Raw genomic sequence first — 13,540 nt, forward strand, 5'->3', positions numbered from 1 at the left:
AGGCGCCCCGGGGCTGGCCCCACAGCCCCTCTGGGAGGTCCCACCCAGGCAGCACGTGGCCTCCATCTCCATCCCTAACCTCAGGTGCCATGCAGAGGCAGCCCCCCAGTCCTCGAAAGCAGGAGAGCACCAGCACTGGGCTGGCATGCCGGGGGAGGGAGGGGTGGGGCCTGGGCGGGCAAACCAGTCCGGCAGCTCAGCCCCAGCTCCCCGCCTCTCACCAGTTGGGCCTGGGCTGCTGGTGGTGGGGCCGGCACAGCAGCTCGCCGGGGCAGGGAGCTGGGGCCGTGAGGCGGCCGTCAGGTACGGGGGACCCCAGGCGGGGGGCGGGGGGCAGCAGGCAGGGTCCACACGCCTGACTCACAACCATCGCTGAGCCCCAACTCTCCCTACCCCAGTTTCCTCTGCCGTCAGCTTCACCTGTCCTGCCCCCCCTCCCCGCCCTGCCGCCACAACAGCATCCTTCCCTCAATTTGCTTTCGGTCCTTCACATTTTAAACCCGGCACACCCCATCTCATCGCGAGCTTGCTGAGCCTTTCCCCAAGTTGGACCACCTGCTTTCATTCGTGCCCCCAGAATTCCCCACCCTCCTGACCCTTATTTGGTCCTCAAATGTACCCAGCCCGAGATTCAGTCATTCGATGCTCCCTGCCCCCTCCCCCAGCTCTGCAGTGTCCTGGATTCACGTCCTTTCAATGATGACAGCCCCCGCCTCCCACAGCGCACCCCGCCAATGCCTAGTGCCCCCCTAATTCTATTCAGCTGCCCTCCAGCTCCCACGTTTCCCCAGCCCACATCTGCTCAGCACTCCCATTGTCCTGGCCTCCTGGAAACTCCCAGAGGCTCCCAAACAGCCAATCACCCAACCCTTAGAAATCTCACCCCCTCCAAATTAGCCCCCAATCCCTACCCCCACCCCCCCAAACTGCTCTCCATCCTCCCAAGTCTGGCCGTCCCTCCCTGGGGCCTGACCTCGACCTTACTCTGAAGAGCACCTCTGCCCCACCTGGGTGACCTGGGACCCCGATGTCAGAGATGGGATCCCTCACCCGTCTGAGGTCACAGGTCGCTGTCCTAGGGGTTGTCTCTTGCTGCTGCTGCCCCAGGGGGCTGGGCACTGAGCCTGTCCTCTCCGTCCCCGAGCAGGCCCCCAGCCACCATGCACCAGCACTATGCTATCCACTTCGCCAAGGGCACCCTGCCCCCCCAGACCCCCTCCGAGAGCTACTTCTTGGAACCGGAGTTGGGGCACCAAAAAGGTAGGAGTTCAGTTTGGGGGGGACCCTGTAGGGAAAGGAGAGGCCTGGTAGTGGGGGGCTGCTCAGTGGATGGAGCAGAAGAACCTCAGGCCCCAGGAGAGAAGCCGCTGGCACTCCGTGTAGCCGTGGGGGAACCAGAGGCCGGGGGGCCCAAAGGTGGGAGGGAGGCTGGGCCGGGGATGCCAGCGGGGGAGGCCCACCGGGCCTGCCCCCACCCCCAGTGTGGGAAGAAGTCTACCTCCCCGAATCACTAGGTCTGCGGGGACCACCCCCAGCCTGGGGGAAGCAGTGTGGTGGGAGGGAGGGGAGGAGAGCGAACCCCCCTAACTGAACATGAATGAAACAGTGGGGGCCAGCCCCCTGGGGTGATCCGCACCTCCTGGGGAGCCCCCATCTCACCAGCCCGGCTGGAGCCCGAGTGCCAGGCCCACCCTGTCTTCCCAGTCCCTGGCCTGTCCCCTCTCCACGGCCAGCTCCCATCACTCCAGCCTCCTCGGGACCAAGCAGACCAGCTCCCCATGGATTCCTTTGTCACCCCCACTGGGGGACCCCCAGGAACCAAGGAATTGGGCACAGCAGGGACTCTGGGTGTTGTCCCCTCTCCAGCCCCTGCACCCCTTCTCCCCCGGCCCACGCTGGGGCACAGAGCCCCTCCCTCCTCGTTCTTTTCTCTCTGACTCCTGGGCCTCAGCTGAGGACCAGCCCCGGCCTCCATCTGAAGACCTGACCTGGTTCCTGCCAGTGTCCCCCAGGAGTCAGGGACCCGGGCCCAGTCACCTCCTCCTTCCTTCCTTCCAGGATGCTGTCACCAGTGGTTCCATGTCCCAACGACCCCTCAGGCACACGGGCACTGTCAGCCACCCCCCCAGGCACGGTGGCAGCTGGCCTACCACAGCCACTGGAGGGGCGCTGGGGGCTGTTGCTGGGGCCCCCAGGCCCCCATCCTGCAGCAGCTGTGGCCTCAGCCCCCACCTCCTAGCTCCCTGCGGCAGCGGCTTTGCCCTGTTCAGGGTGCCCAGAAGGGGCCATCTACAACCATCTCTGCCCCCATGGGACTGGCCAGCGTCCCCAAGCTGCCCCCCGCGCCCACCAGAGCACCCGCCATGGCCAGCAGCGGCCCAGCCCTGCTCTCCACAGCCGGCACCCTCCTGGAGCCCAGCAGGCCCACTGCCGCCCGGCCCCTGCCCGCCCCGGCAGCCTGTGGCCCCTTCACCTCCTACAGCTCCGGTGCTCACCCAGCCTTCCTGGGGGCTCTCTCCCTGCTGCCTCGCTTCCCACCTGGGCCTGGGGCCGACCCTCCTCCCTCGCTCTGGTCCCTCTCTGGGAGGGTGCTCGTCCCTGACCCTGAGCCTCGGGCAGCCATCTCTGCTTCATCCGCTGGGGTCCAAGGCTTTCGGGCCGGGGCCGCCCATGGCGCCTCCATCGCAGGCTGGCCAGGGGCCTGGGCCCAGCTCTCGCCCTGTGCTGACCCCCTTGCTCTGCTTTCTGTCTCACCGGCCCTCCCTCCCCTGGCCCAGCGGGCCATGGAGGACATAGGGCAGGGGTGCTGAGCACCAACTTGCTGGCCAGCTCCGGAGTGGGGGAGATGGTCCAGTGAGCGGCTGCAGCAAGAGGTAGGGAGTGGCCTGGAGGATGGAGAGAGCGATGCAGTAATGGGAGGAATTGGCCCATTCACTGGTTCCTTCCTTCATTCTGTGACTAGATATTAAATGCCCGCTGTGGGTGCCAGGTTCTGTCAGGCGATGGGGTGAGGGAGCAGGGCAGACGGACTGCTGCCCTCCCCGAGCCCACATTCTATAGGTGATGGGGGGTGACGGGGACAGGAAACAAGAGAAATAGGAAGAGTTAAAAGTGCATCACCCCATAATAGCCACGATGGGGGGGAAGGCAGCAGGGAGAGAGAGAGAGGAAGCGTCAGGCTTTGCAAATTCAATAGCGTCATCGGACAAGGCCTCGTGAAGGCAACGTTTGAGCAAAGACAGAGCAGTTCTCTTAAGTGACAGCAGGATCAGCAGATGCAGACTCTGAGGTGGCCTGTCTAAGGGACAGTAAGAAGGTCAGTGTGCCTGGAGCGCAGGGAGTGGGGGAGGGGGAGAGGGCAGATGGGGTCAGTGAGGGCAGAAGGGACAGGAGCCGACTCAGGGTCTGACAGGAGAGTGGACCATAGGATGCGAGGGTGGACATGGGAGTCCAGGCCACAGGCATCGGTGGCCTAACTGCGGAGGTAGAGACTAGGGCCCCAGGTCAGGCACGACCTCGTCACTGGCATCTCTGGGCCACAATGCCCATTTCACACACAGACAAGTAGAGGCTTCATGAGGTGAGGTCACCCAGCCATCGGGCAGAGTGGGAGCAGATCCACCTGGCCTCCACCTTGGCCGACCTTGACCCAGGTTCTCCTCCTGCCCTCCCAGCGCGGCCCCCGTGAGGCATGGGTCCTGCAGCCCACAGGCCTCCCTGAGAGAGGGTGCGTCATCCCCACCACGCATCGCGAGGCGGGCACAGTGACCCCCACGACTGAGTCCTACCTTTCCGGCACCCCAACTCTAGGTCCAAGAAGTAGCACTCATGGGGGCCCATGGGAGCAGGCAGGACATCCCCTGCAGAGTGGACGCCATGGTGCTTGGGCATGGTGCCAGGCCTTAACCCAGAATCTTTGCCCTGAATGGCTACTCCTGTCCCCAGCCAAACCCTTTGGCACCCACGCCCTTAGGGTCTGGGCCCCCCACTCATCAGAGGCAGGGACTGAGCTTCCCAGCAACATCGCTCTACCTGGGTCATGCAGAGAATGCAGGTCGGCCTGGGCTCGGGGCAGGAGTAGTGGCTGTGGGCACGGGGTCACAGAGAGGGAGAGAGGTCAGGGTCAGGAGTGGACAGGAGACTGAGGAGCCTGTGGTCACCAGGGCCTGTTCACGCGAACAGAGCAGGCAGAAGCTGGCACTCGTCTTAAGCATCCGAGGGTCTTGAGTCCGAAGTTTCCTGGAGGAACCATGGCCTGGTGGCTGAGCCTGGAGACCTAGGGCCAGGGCAGCCAAATTTCCACAGGCCTCTGAGCTGGGGCCGGAGGAGTCTAGCCTCCTACTCTTTGTCTGGTGGATCTGGGGTCGGCTCCTCCTGGGGGGCATGGAGGGGCACATCTCGCCCTGGTGGAGGGGGCTGCCACAGAAACCTCCATCTGTCCGAGGTTCGACTTGAGTCACCTCCGGGAGTCGGGGAGGGAGGTGCCGGTGCAGGGAGGGGCTGAGGGCAGGCACTCTGTAGGGCAGACGGGAGGAGGGTGGTGCCTGGCCAGCCTCGTTGACTCAGCTTCCCCACCTGTACCCCCTCAACAACCCTGGCCTCCAGATATCCTGACAGAGGATGATGTCTACTGCAGCTGCCTGGCCAAGACCCTCTGCCATGTGCCCGTCCCTGTGACCGTGGGTTTCTATGCCCCCTTTGGCTGCCGCCTGCACATGATGCTGGACAAGATCACTGGTGAGGATCCACCTGTGTTGGGAGTAGGGGTACAGAAAACCCTGCCCAGCCCCATGCTTCCCCAAGATGTCTTTGCCCCCTGAGGCCGGCCTGCCCCAGTGCAGATGCCCGTAACTCACCTTAAACCACATCCCTCCCCATGCCCACAGCCTCTGCCCCCAGGTCCCTGCTCCAGTTTCCTCTCTGGCCTTCTGGCCTCCAATCTCACCCCGTCCCCTGCCAAATCCACTTCAAGGGATCTAGAAAATACAGATCTAGCCCTGTTGTTCTCCTGCTCAAAAGCCTTCTGTGGCTCCCTGGCGTCCTAGGGAGGAAGGCCATATTCTTCACTGAGGCTGCAGGCTCCTTCCTGCCAAGTGTCTACAGGCCCCTGTGCCCCCCAGACTCGCCGCTTCTCCTTGGCCTCGGCTCAGGGCCCGGCACCCACAAGACCCCTACCAGATAGGTATCGATTGAAGACATGAGCTGCAGCCTAGCCAGGATCTGCAGCAGTTTGGACCTAGTTCCAACCCTGCTAGAGCTCAGACCCCAGCCCCAACTGGCCAGAGGGACTGGAGGTGACTCACCTCCATGTGCCAGCCCCGGAGAGCACCTACTAAACAAGCCAAGTCTGCCCCTGTGTTGTCACAGAGCAACACACAGGGTCCCAGGAGGAGAAAAGATTGGCTATAAGGTAAAATGAAACGGCCTATGAGGTGCCTACTCTGTGCTAGGTGACCCTGACATGTTCTCACTCATTCACTCACTGACCTCACAGTAGAAGACAGATCCTGCCCCTAGCCTCTCACGATCTATCCTTCAGACATTTCCCCAGCACTTCCTTGGTACCCAGCAGACATGCAGTGACCAAGACAACCAGGGCCCTGCCCTTCAAGGGCTCACCTGTCCCCAGACAGTGATGACTCAAAGTGAGCGAGATGACTGGGACCAGGGAAGCAGCAGGCACCTCATTTAGCCTGGGAATCAGAGAGGGCTTCCTGGAGGAGGAGACAGATGAGCCGAAAGTTTTGAGGAGGAGGCATGGTAATCCAGGAAAATCAGACCGAGGCTCTAACACCCTTGCTGCCCAGCATGTTTCTTCCTCAGAACCTCACATCCATTCTTTCATTCCTTAGAGCCTTCCCTGCCCTTCCCATCCTTTCTCCTCGGTGGGCTCCGCTTATGCGTAGCGCAATCCTCGGCCTTGTCCTCAGACCTCTTCTGTCCAAGCCCAGCTCCAAGCCTCTCCTTCCTCACCTGCCCCTGCCCCAGCTTTTTCCACCCGGCCCAGTCTAACATCCAGGCCCCTGCCCGAGCCCCGCCTCCGGATGAGCCCCGCCCACGTTAAAGCTCCGCCCCCCGGCTCGAGCGGGTCACGCTGACCCCCGCGCCCTCTGTCCCCGCAGCTCTGATGGAACAGGAGGCGACACAGCGCGAGGCCGAGGAGCTGCAGCGCGTGCAGTGGCGGCCGCGGCCCGTGAGCGGCTGGGGCTTCCCGCGGCTGCTGTGGTACCTGGTGTTCCTACAGCCGATCATCACCGAGGTACACCTGCGCCGCAAGAACGTCAAGTTCCTCTTCATCCGCTTCAGCGCTTGGCAGTACTCGGGCACCGACAAGCTGTGGGCCGGCCTGGTGACCACACTGTGCGAGGGCATCCGCCACCACTACGGCGCGCTGCCCTTCAGCGTGTACTCTGTGCTGGGCAACAAGCCAGCCACGACCACCGGCTTCCGCCAGCGCGAGTGGCACTGCCGGCGCCGCGTGTGCCTGGGGCTGGTGGCTCTCCTGGCGGCGCTGGGGCTCGGGGTGGCCCTGCTCTACTTGTCGCTGGGCTCCCACGCGCCGAGCCACGGCAGCGGCAATAGCAACGTGATGCGGGTGTTCGGCGGCGCGGCCACCACGCTGTCGGGCTCGGGGCTGCTCATGGCCGTGTACTCGGTGGGCAAGCACCTGTTCGTGAGCCAGCGCAAGAAGATCGAGCGGCTGGTGTCGCGCGAGAAGTTCGGCAGCCAGCTGGGCTTCATGTGCGAGGTGAAGAAGGAGGTGGAGCTGCTCACCGACTTCCTCTGCTTCCTGGAGATCTACCAGCGGCGCCGGCTGCGCATCGTGCTGGAGCTCACTGGGCTGGACACGTGCTACCCCGAGCGCGTGGTGGGCGTGCTCAACGCCATCAACACTCTGCTGTCCGACAGCCACGCGCCTTTCATCTTCATCCTGGTGGTGGACCCCAGCATCCTGGCCGCGTGCCTCGAGGCGGCCGGCTCCATGAAGGGCACCGCCGACAACGGCTACCAGTTCCTCAACCGCACGGTCACGCTGCCCTTCTCTGTGCCCATCATGGGCCGCCGCACCAAGCTGCAGTTCCTGCACGACGCCGTGCAGAGCCGCGACGACCTGCTCTACCGCGAGATGACGCGACAGCTGCGGCCGCCGCGCGCGCGCTGCGGCGAGGGCGCGCAGCTGCTGGCGGTGGAGGTGCAGGTGCAGGCGCAGGCGCAGGCGCAGGCCGAGCGCACGCAGGGCCGCATCGACGCCGAGGCCACGCGCCGCATCCAGGAGGCGCTCTTCTGCCTGCACAACGAGCGCGACTGCCTGTACGAGTACGTGCCCGACAACGTGGTGTCCATGCGGCGCATCGTCAACACCGTGCCCATCACTGTGCGCCTGCTGCAGCAGCAGCAGCAGCAGTGGGACTTCGGAGGCCCCACGCCGCGCCAGGCCGTGGCCTGGGTGGTGCTCGCCAACCAGTGGCCCTGCCGCCTCAGCTGGGCGCTGCAGTGCCTGGAGGACCGGCAGCAGTCCGGGGGCGCGCCCGAGGCCCGCGCGCTTCTCTGGGACGTGTTCTGCGACAATAGTCGCGAGCTGCACACCATGACCAAAGCGCTGCAGAACGTGCTTGACCTGGACGGTGACCCCGAGCTCTTCGAGCGCTTTTTGGGTGCCGACTTCCCCTTTACGGTGGCCGAGGCTCAGAGCCTGCTGCGCTGCACCGTCAACCTGGACCACTCCATCCGCCGCCGCATGGGCCTCATACGAGCAGTCAAAACTCTGAATCCGCCCAGCTCGCCCGAGTCCCCAGCCCGCGATGCGCCCCGCGCGGCCGCTAGAGCCAACCACGCCCCCGGGGCAGCCCGCGCCGCCAACGGAGCCAACCACGCCCCCAGGGCAGCTGGGTCAGGCCACACCTCAGGGCACAGCCCAGCGCATGTCAACGACGCCCGCCACCCCGTGGGGCAGGGCCCCGCGCATGCCAGCGAAGCCCACCACCCCGCGGAGCACGGCCCTGCGCATGCCAGCGAAGCCCGCCTCCCTGCAGGGCACGCCCCTGCGCATGCCAGTGCAGCCCGCCACTCCCCGGACTTGACGCGTGACGGCCAGCAGAGACTCGCAGCTTGCGCTCTACGGAATGCAACTTAGAAGGAGGGACCCTGGGGGCAGCAGGGGCAACAGCTCCTCCGTCAGCCCAGATGGGGCCGTGCGTGGGCAACCCGACTGGGCCCAAGGCCCAGGGTCCATCCAGTGTTAGGAACGAGGCCACATTCCGCAGGTGAATCTGTGAGCGGGAGAGCTGCCGTCAGTGCCAAAAGTTGGCATTGAAGGACCACTGAGGAACTCAGGGTTCAAGTGCGATGAATAAAGGTGTGAAAGCCCTTGATGGGTCTTCAGGACCTGGTCTCCCTGGTTCAGCAAGGGCTGGGGATGAGGGCTGCCCTCTCTTGCCAAGCCCACTTCCTCCCCAGGGAGTCAGCAGTGTCAGCTGGCAGCCTCATGGCTGGCGTCCCTGGAGCAGGCGGGGCTGCCGGGGTGTTGGGCGAGGCCCAGGCAGGGAGATGTGCAGCATTGACGCAGGCAATGGAGAACGCCCAGGCCTTGGGGTATCCAGGTCCTTGTCCCCACACCCTAGCTTACCCTTCTGTGGGCGGGGCAGGAGCTGGCATTTCCAAGAGCGGTATTCAGCATGACCTCAGCGGGCTGCTCCACCCTCGAGGTGGCTCCACCCAAGCATAATGGGTTAATGAGGCCTTGCTGGCACCTCAGCCAGCTAGGTGAGCAGCACTGCCTCCCAGGACAGGATTAATTCAGGGCCACCTCATGGGCCCCTTGATGAGGACACGGAAGATGAGGAGCAGAACTGGGCACCTGTAGGACACAGAGTGGGTGCCAGAGCCAGGCCAAGCTGCAGGTTATCCTAGGCTGGACTCTGCATCGTTTGCCCTTCCCATCGGTGGGCCAGACGCCTCAGATGGGGCATCACTCCTCAGGCCAGCTTCCCACTCCTTGCCGGTCAAACAGCCACACGCTCAGGCTGGTGGTGTGCCTGGCCCAGTCCGGGGGGAAGGGGAGACCAACACTTAACGCACCCCATGTGACCAGAGGTCGAGGGCATGAGCAGGGAAAAGCATGTCAAAGAATGAAGTCTTGAAAAGACACAGGGGACCTCGCTGACACCATTAGATCTGTGTCTCTGTAGACATGCCATTGGAGCCACTCTATGGCCCTTCCCTTTCACCTCCCTTAAGCCACTGTGCCTTAGGCTGTTCCTTACCACCTAGAGTCCAGGCGGAAAACAGACTGGCACCAGGAGTGCTGTGGGAGGCAGGACCACCCCACGGACTTGGCTGGAGGTTGGGAGCAGGACTGAGGACCCCCAGCCCGAGGAAGAGGCTGCAGCCCCATTGTGGTCTCGAGCAGTGGTCAAACTGTCGCCCATTTATCTGACCACGTGCATGCCAAAGCTAGAGTTTTGGGAGACTTAAAAAAAAAAAGGACATGGATCCATAGTGGAGCGGTCAGCATGTCTGCTTTACACGCAGAAGGTCCTGGGTTTGTGCTCCAGTGGAGCCACAGTCCATGGTCTACAGCCATGCCACCCTGAACAAGCCCAATGTCTGATCTCGGAAGCTAAGCAGGGTCGGGCCTGGTTAGTACTTGGATGGGAGACCACCTAGGAAGACTAGGTGCTGTTGTAGGCATGCATGCGTGCATAAACACCTAAACCAAAACAGGATGGCATAGGGGACGGGTGTAGCCAAGATGGCTCACTGCCCACGAGGATTCTCGGTCCCCTCTACAGTGTGGAGCTTTTGCTGGAACTTACACCCAGGTGAGGCCGAGGGGCTAGTTCTCACTGGCAAAAAGGGAGTGGGAGGGATGTGTGTGCCTTTCCCACAGTGCCATCGAGTTAAGAAGCAAGTTTTTCTCCATTTTCCTTCCCCATCTTCCCCCTGGATGCAGCAGACACCCTGAGGCCCCAGGGGGTAGCAAAGCCACGAGAGGGAGGGGGCCCCTGGGTGCACAAGTAGCTTTGTGGAGAAAAGCTGCCTGCCACCCTGAACACACACGTGTGAAAATGCACTTGTGTTAGGGCATCAAGATCTTTATGAATGGATACAGCGTCTAGCCAAGTGCTAAAACGGACTGTCTTTGCAAGCTCCGGTCGGTGATGCTTGGGTGGCTGAAAGTGAAGAGACCCCAGCCCTTGATCTAGGACCCCCAAAAGATGGACAAGCAAAAGCCCCGAGGAGTTGATCTGTTAGTCTCCTGGGGCTGCTGTCACAAAATCCCACAAGCCTGGCGGCTGAGAACAGAAACACACTCTCTCACAGCTGTGGTGGTTAGAAGTCTTAAGTCAAGGTGTCGGCAGAGCCTCACACCCTGGGAAGCCTGCAAGGCCCCCTCGCTGGGCTCCTCCAGCTTCTAGTGCTGTGCCGGCCGTCTGGTGTCCCTTGGCGTGTGGCTGCATTTCTGCGTCTTCACATCACCTTCCCTCTGTGTGTCTGCCTCAATCTCCCCCATTTTATAAGGTCACCAGTCACATTATATTAAGGTCCACCCTGTAACTTCATTTTAACTTGATTACCTCTGTAGAGACCTGTTTCCAAAGGCCCTGTTCTGAGGTCCTGGGGTCAGGACTGCACATATCATTTTTTTTTGGGGGGGTGGGGGGAGGACATGGGGGACACAATTCAACCCTGAATAGTTGGAAAGACCCTGTTCCTCACTCCTAGCTAAATTTAGTGCAAGAGCAGGGACAAGACTGGCAACAGGACCCCAGCCCCTCGTGGGCACCACACGAGGGACAAGTTGAGCTCTGCCACCCCCAGCGCAGCTTGGTCACCAGCGTGGAGGTGGAGGCAGAGGGCGAAGGGGATGGGTAAGCACCCACCGTGCTGCTAAGGGCCGAAACCCTTCAGGGGAGTTGATTCCTGGGCAATGGCTAGAACGGACCACAAGCCGATTGAGATCTGGGGAAGCTGTACCAACAGACCCCAACCTGGCAAAGGACGGTAGCTCCTCAGCACCTTGAGGCCAACCTAACGCTCCCCAGTGACACCAAGGGGGCTGACGGCCCCACCGCACACCTGGTCACAGAACCAGGGGCCATGCAGGCGCCTCCTCAGCTGCCTGGGGGGTGGGCTGGGGCAGGTGCTAGGGGCTGCCCTGAGCTCCTTGCCCAAATAAGAGTCCTAACTGTGGGTGTTCTGGGGGCAGTCAACACACACAGCTGCCAATGACTGAAGAGCAAACCGACAGAGGCCTAGAGATACCCGGGCAGCTGGGGACACAGATCCCTGGGTTTGTGATAGCAGCTGAGTGGTAACAGGGCTCCTGGCTGGTGACACTGTGATTCGCACGGTCTCTCCACCACCTCCACCCACCCCGTGTCAGTCTCCCTTGCAGTGAAGAAAGGACTGGCGCGAAGCCTTCCCCTTGGGGGTTCTCTCGTTTTCTGAAGGGTGAAGCTTAGAGTTCCCAGAAATGCCCCATGAGCCCCTGGCTGCACCCTTGGCGCGTCCTGACAAGGGGGAGCGAGCCACCTCCGGCTCCAGTGGCACTGACTTGAGCCCCGGGGCACACTCCCACCAGGCTTCCAGGGCCACCAGGGATAGGCTGGTGTCTGTTCTCCGTGAGCCACAGGTGACTGGGCAGAGGGCTGACCTCTGAACCCAAGCACCACACCTGTCGCCCAGAGAAGCCAGTCCTGAAGCTTGAGAACATTTGAGGGGTCGTGTCCCTCCAAAGAAAGGCAGCTGTGAACTGGACCAGATACCCGAGCTATGTGAGGTCTGAGTGCGTGGACATGTAGGGAAGGGGCAGCCTCCCGGTGTCCCTTTGGGGGACCACGGGCATGTAGCCAAGCAGGTACTCCAGAACCGGCGCTGTCTGGCCCCCACCCTCCCCGCTCCCTGGGCCCAGAAGCCCCGCAGGGGGCACTCAGGACCGGCGCCAGCACGAGGGAGCAGGCGAATGGTGAACCCAGCTCCGGTTTATTAGAAAAGGTGAGAACAGAGTTGCACCGACAGGAGCAGCCTCTCCCCCGCCCCCGTAACCCCCCCCCTCCCCCAGGTTGTAGTGCCTCTCAGGGCACAGCCTCAAGTGGCCTGGACAGCGGGGTCTCCAGAACCCCGGCTGCTCCCCACCCAGCTCCCTGATAGATTTATTGCACTTAAGAAAAAGAAAGCTCTGATGGTCTACTCCCATCCCCCCACCCCGGCCCTCGCCCTGTGGGCTGCTCCGCCAAGTTCAACCACCACCATCTCTCCGCCCCTCCCGCACCGCACACGCTCCTGCCTCATCCCGAACCAGGGCCACCGTGGGCCACCCCGCCACCACCCAGGACTCCTGCCCTCCACAGGGGCAACCCTGACCCAACGGGGCCCTCTGGAAAAGTCGCCTGGCCTTGTGACCGATGTCCTCAGAGCCTCTTCCTCTCCCCATGCACCCCCAGCTTGGTCGTCAGGTGCCAAACACATAAATAGAAGTGCTTAAGTCAGGGTGCGGTGGGGTGCTCCCCGTAGCTCCTGCACCCCGTGTAGTGTTGCTGTGGGGAGCAGGGGTCCCCAGAAAGGCACCCCACACCCCTGGAATCCTGGGCCTCAGGAAGGCTGGGGTGAGGGTGAGTGGATTCTCATGGCTCTGGCCTCAGCTCATCGAAGACCAACTGGAAAAAAGGAACTTGGGGAGAAGAGATTGGGGGGACCTGTCAGCCAGGGACTCTATCGCCGGCTCCCCGGTGCCCTGGGCCCCCGGCCCCCATCTCACCTAAAGTGTCACAGTGTCTCCTGTCCCGATTCCTGACTGGCTTCCAGAAGCAGCTCCTCGAGCTCCTTCTCATTCTTGGAGCAGCTCAGTTCTGCGTGGGGAGCACGTGGGGGGCTCCAGTCAGGCAGGTGGGGAGGGCGTGGCGGCCCGACCCTCGGGGCAGCACAGGGCCAGGGCACCACTGAGGTCGCACTCCGGCCAACCGCCCTGCGTGCCCGGGCCAGGGAAGCAAGGTGGGGACGAGGACCAAGTGGCACTCCTCCCTGCCCCTTCAGGGGCCAAAGAGCGGGAAACTGAGCGCTGCTACTGGGTAGGGGTCGCACACGGCATTCGGGCCCCTTGTCACCCGGCCCCAGAGCTCCTCTCACCATGTTCCAGGCCGCAGCTGCCTGCCTTGGCCTCGGGCCCCGGGGGCGGCTCTGGCGGCAGCGCCAGCGCGAACTCGGGCTTCAGGCCGTTGGGCAGCAGGGGCCCCGGCTGAGGCTCGGACGGCCCTGGGTGCGGAGCGCTGACGGCCTCGGCGGGCGGCAGGGCAGGCGCGGTGGGAGGGGAGGGAGGACAAGGAGCGCAGGGTGGCGCGGGGGGCTCTGCTCTCTCGGGCGGGCTCTCCACCCGGGTCACCACAAAGACTTTGTGGCCCCGGCCCGGGCTGGACACAGAAATACGCTGCTCGGTGGGGGAGGAGGGGCTGCCTGGGGGGCTCCTGTCCCCAGGGGCCAGGGAGTCCGTGGGGGGCACCGGGGCAGGGCAGGGGGCCACAGCCCTCTCCCCATCCTCCTC

At 63.2% G+C, this 13,540-nt stretch overlaps 2 protein-coding genes and 1 pseudogene across 2 annotated transcripts in view; 2 read left to right on the forward strand and 1 right to left on the reverse strand.

Moving 5' to 3' along the window:
- The first annotated feature begins 367 nt into the window (after positions 1-367).
- On the forward strand, positions 368-8,605 carry NKPD1 (NTPase KAP family P-loop domain containing 1). The gene is made up of 4 exons (XM_011367963.2): positions 368-1,260; positions 2,059-2,487; positions 4,606-4,737; positions 6,123-8,605. Exons 1-4 carry the CDS (start codon positions 1,161-1,163, stop codon positions 8,132-8,134), a joined length of 2,673 nt encoding a protein of 890 aa, XP_011366265.1. The 5' UTR covers positions 368-1,160; the 3' UTR covers positions 8,135-8,605.
- Positions 8,606-9,571: 966 nt separating this feature from the next.
- On the forward strand, positions 9,572-9,687 carry LOC111744683 (annotated as a pseudogene).
- Positions 9,688-11,964: 2,277 nt separating this feature from the next.
- Positions 11,965-13,540, reverse strand: part of PPP1R37 (protein phosphatase 1 regulatory subunit 37) — a 7,524-nt gene continuing 5,948 nt past the window's right edge. The window contains exons 6-8 of the mRNA XM_023535244.1: positions 13,129-13,534; positions 12,761-12,851; positions 11,965-12,673 (exon numbers count right to left, since the gene is read on the reverse strand). Of these exons, the coding sequence (XP_023391012.1) occupies positions 12,769-12,851; positions 13,129-13,534 (489 nt within the window). The 3' untranslated portion in view covers positions 11,965-12,673; positions 12,761-12,768. The remainder of the gene's footprint in view (positions 12,674-12,760; positions 12,852-13,128; positions 13,535-13,540) is intronic.

The sequence above is a fragment of the Pteropus vampyrus genome, unplaced genomic scaffold (assembly GCF_000151845.1).
Source record: "Pteropus vampyrus isolate Shadow unplaced genomic scaffold, Pvam_2.0 Scaffold138, whole genome shotgun sequence".
In the NCBI taxonomy this organism is placed as follows: Eukaryota; Metazoa; Chordata; class Mammalia; order Chiroptera; family Pteropodidae; genus Pteropus; species Pteropus vampyrus.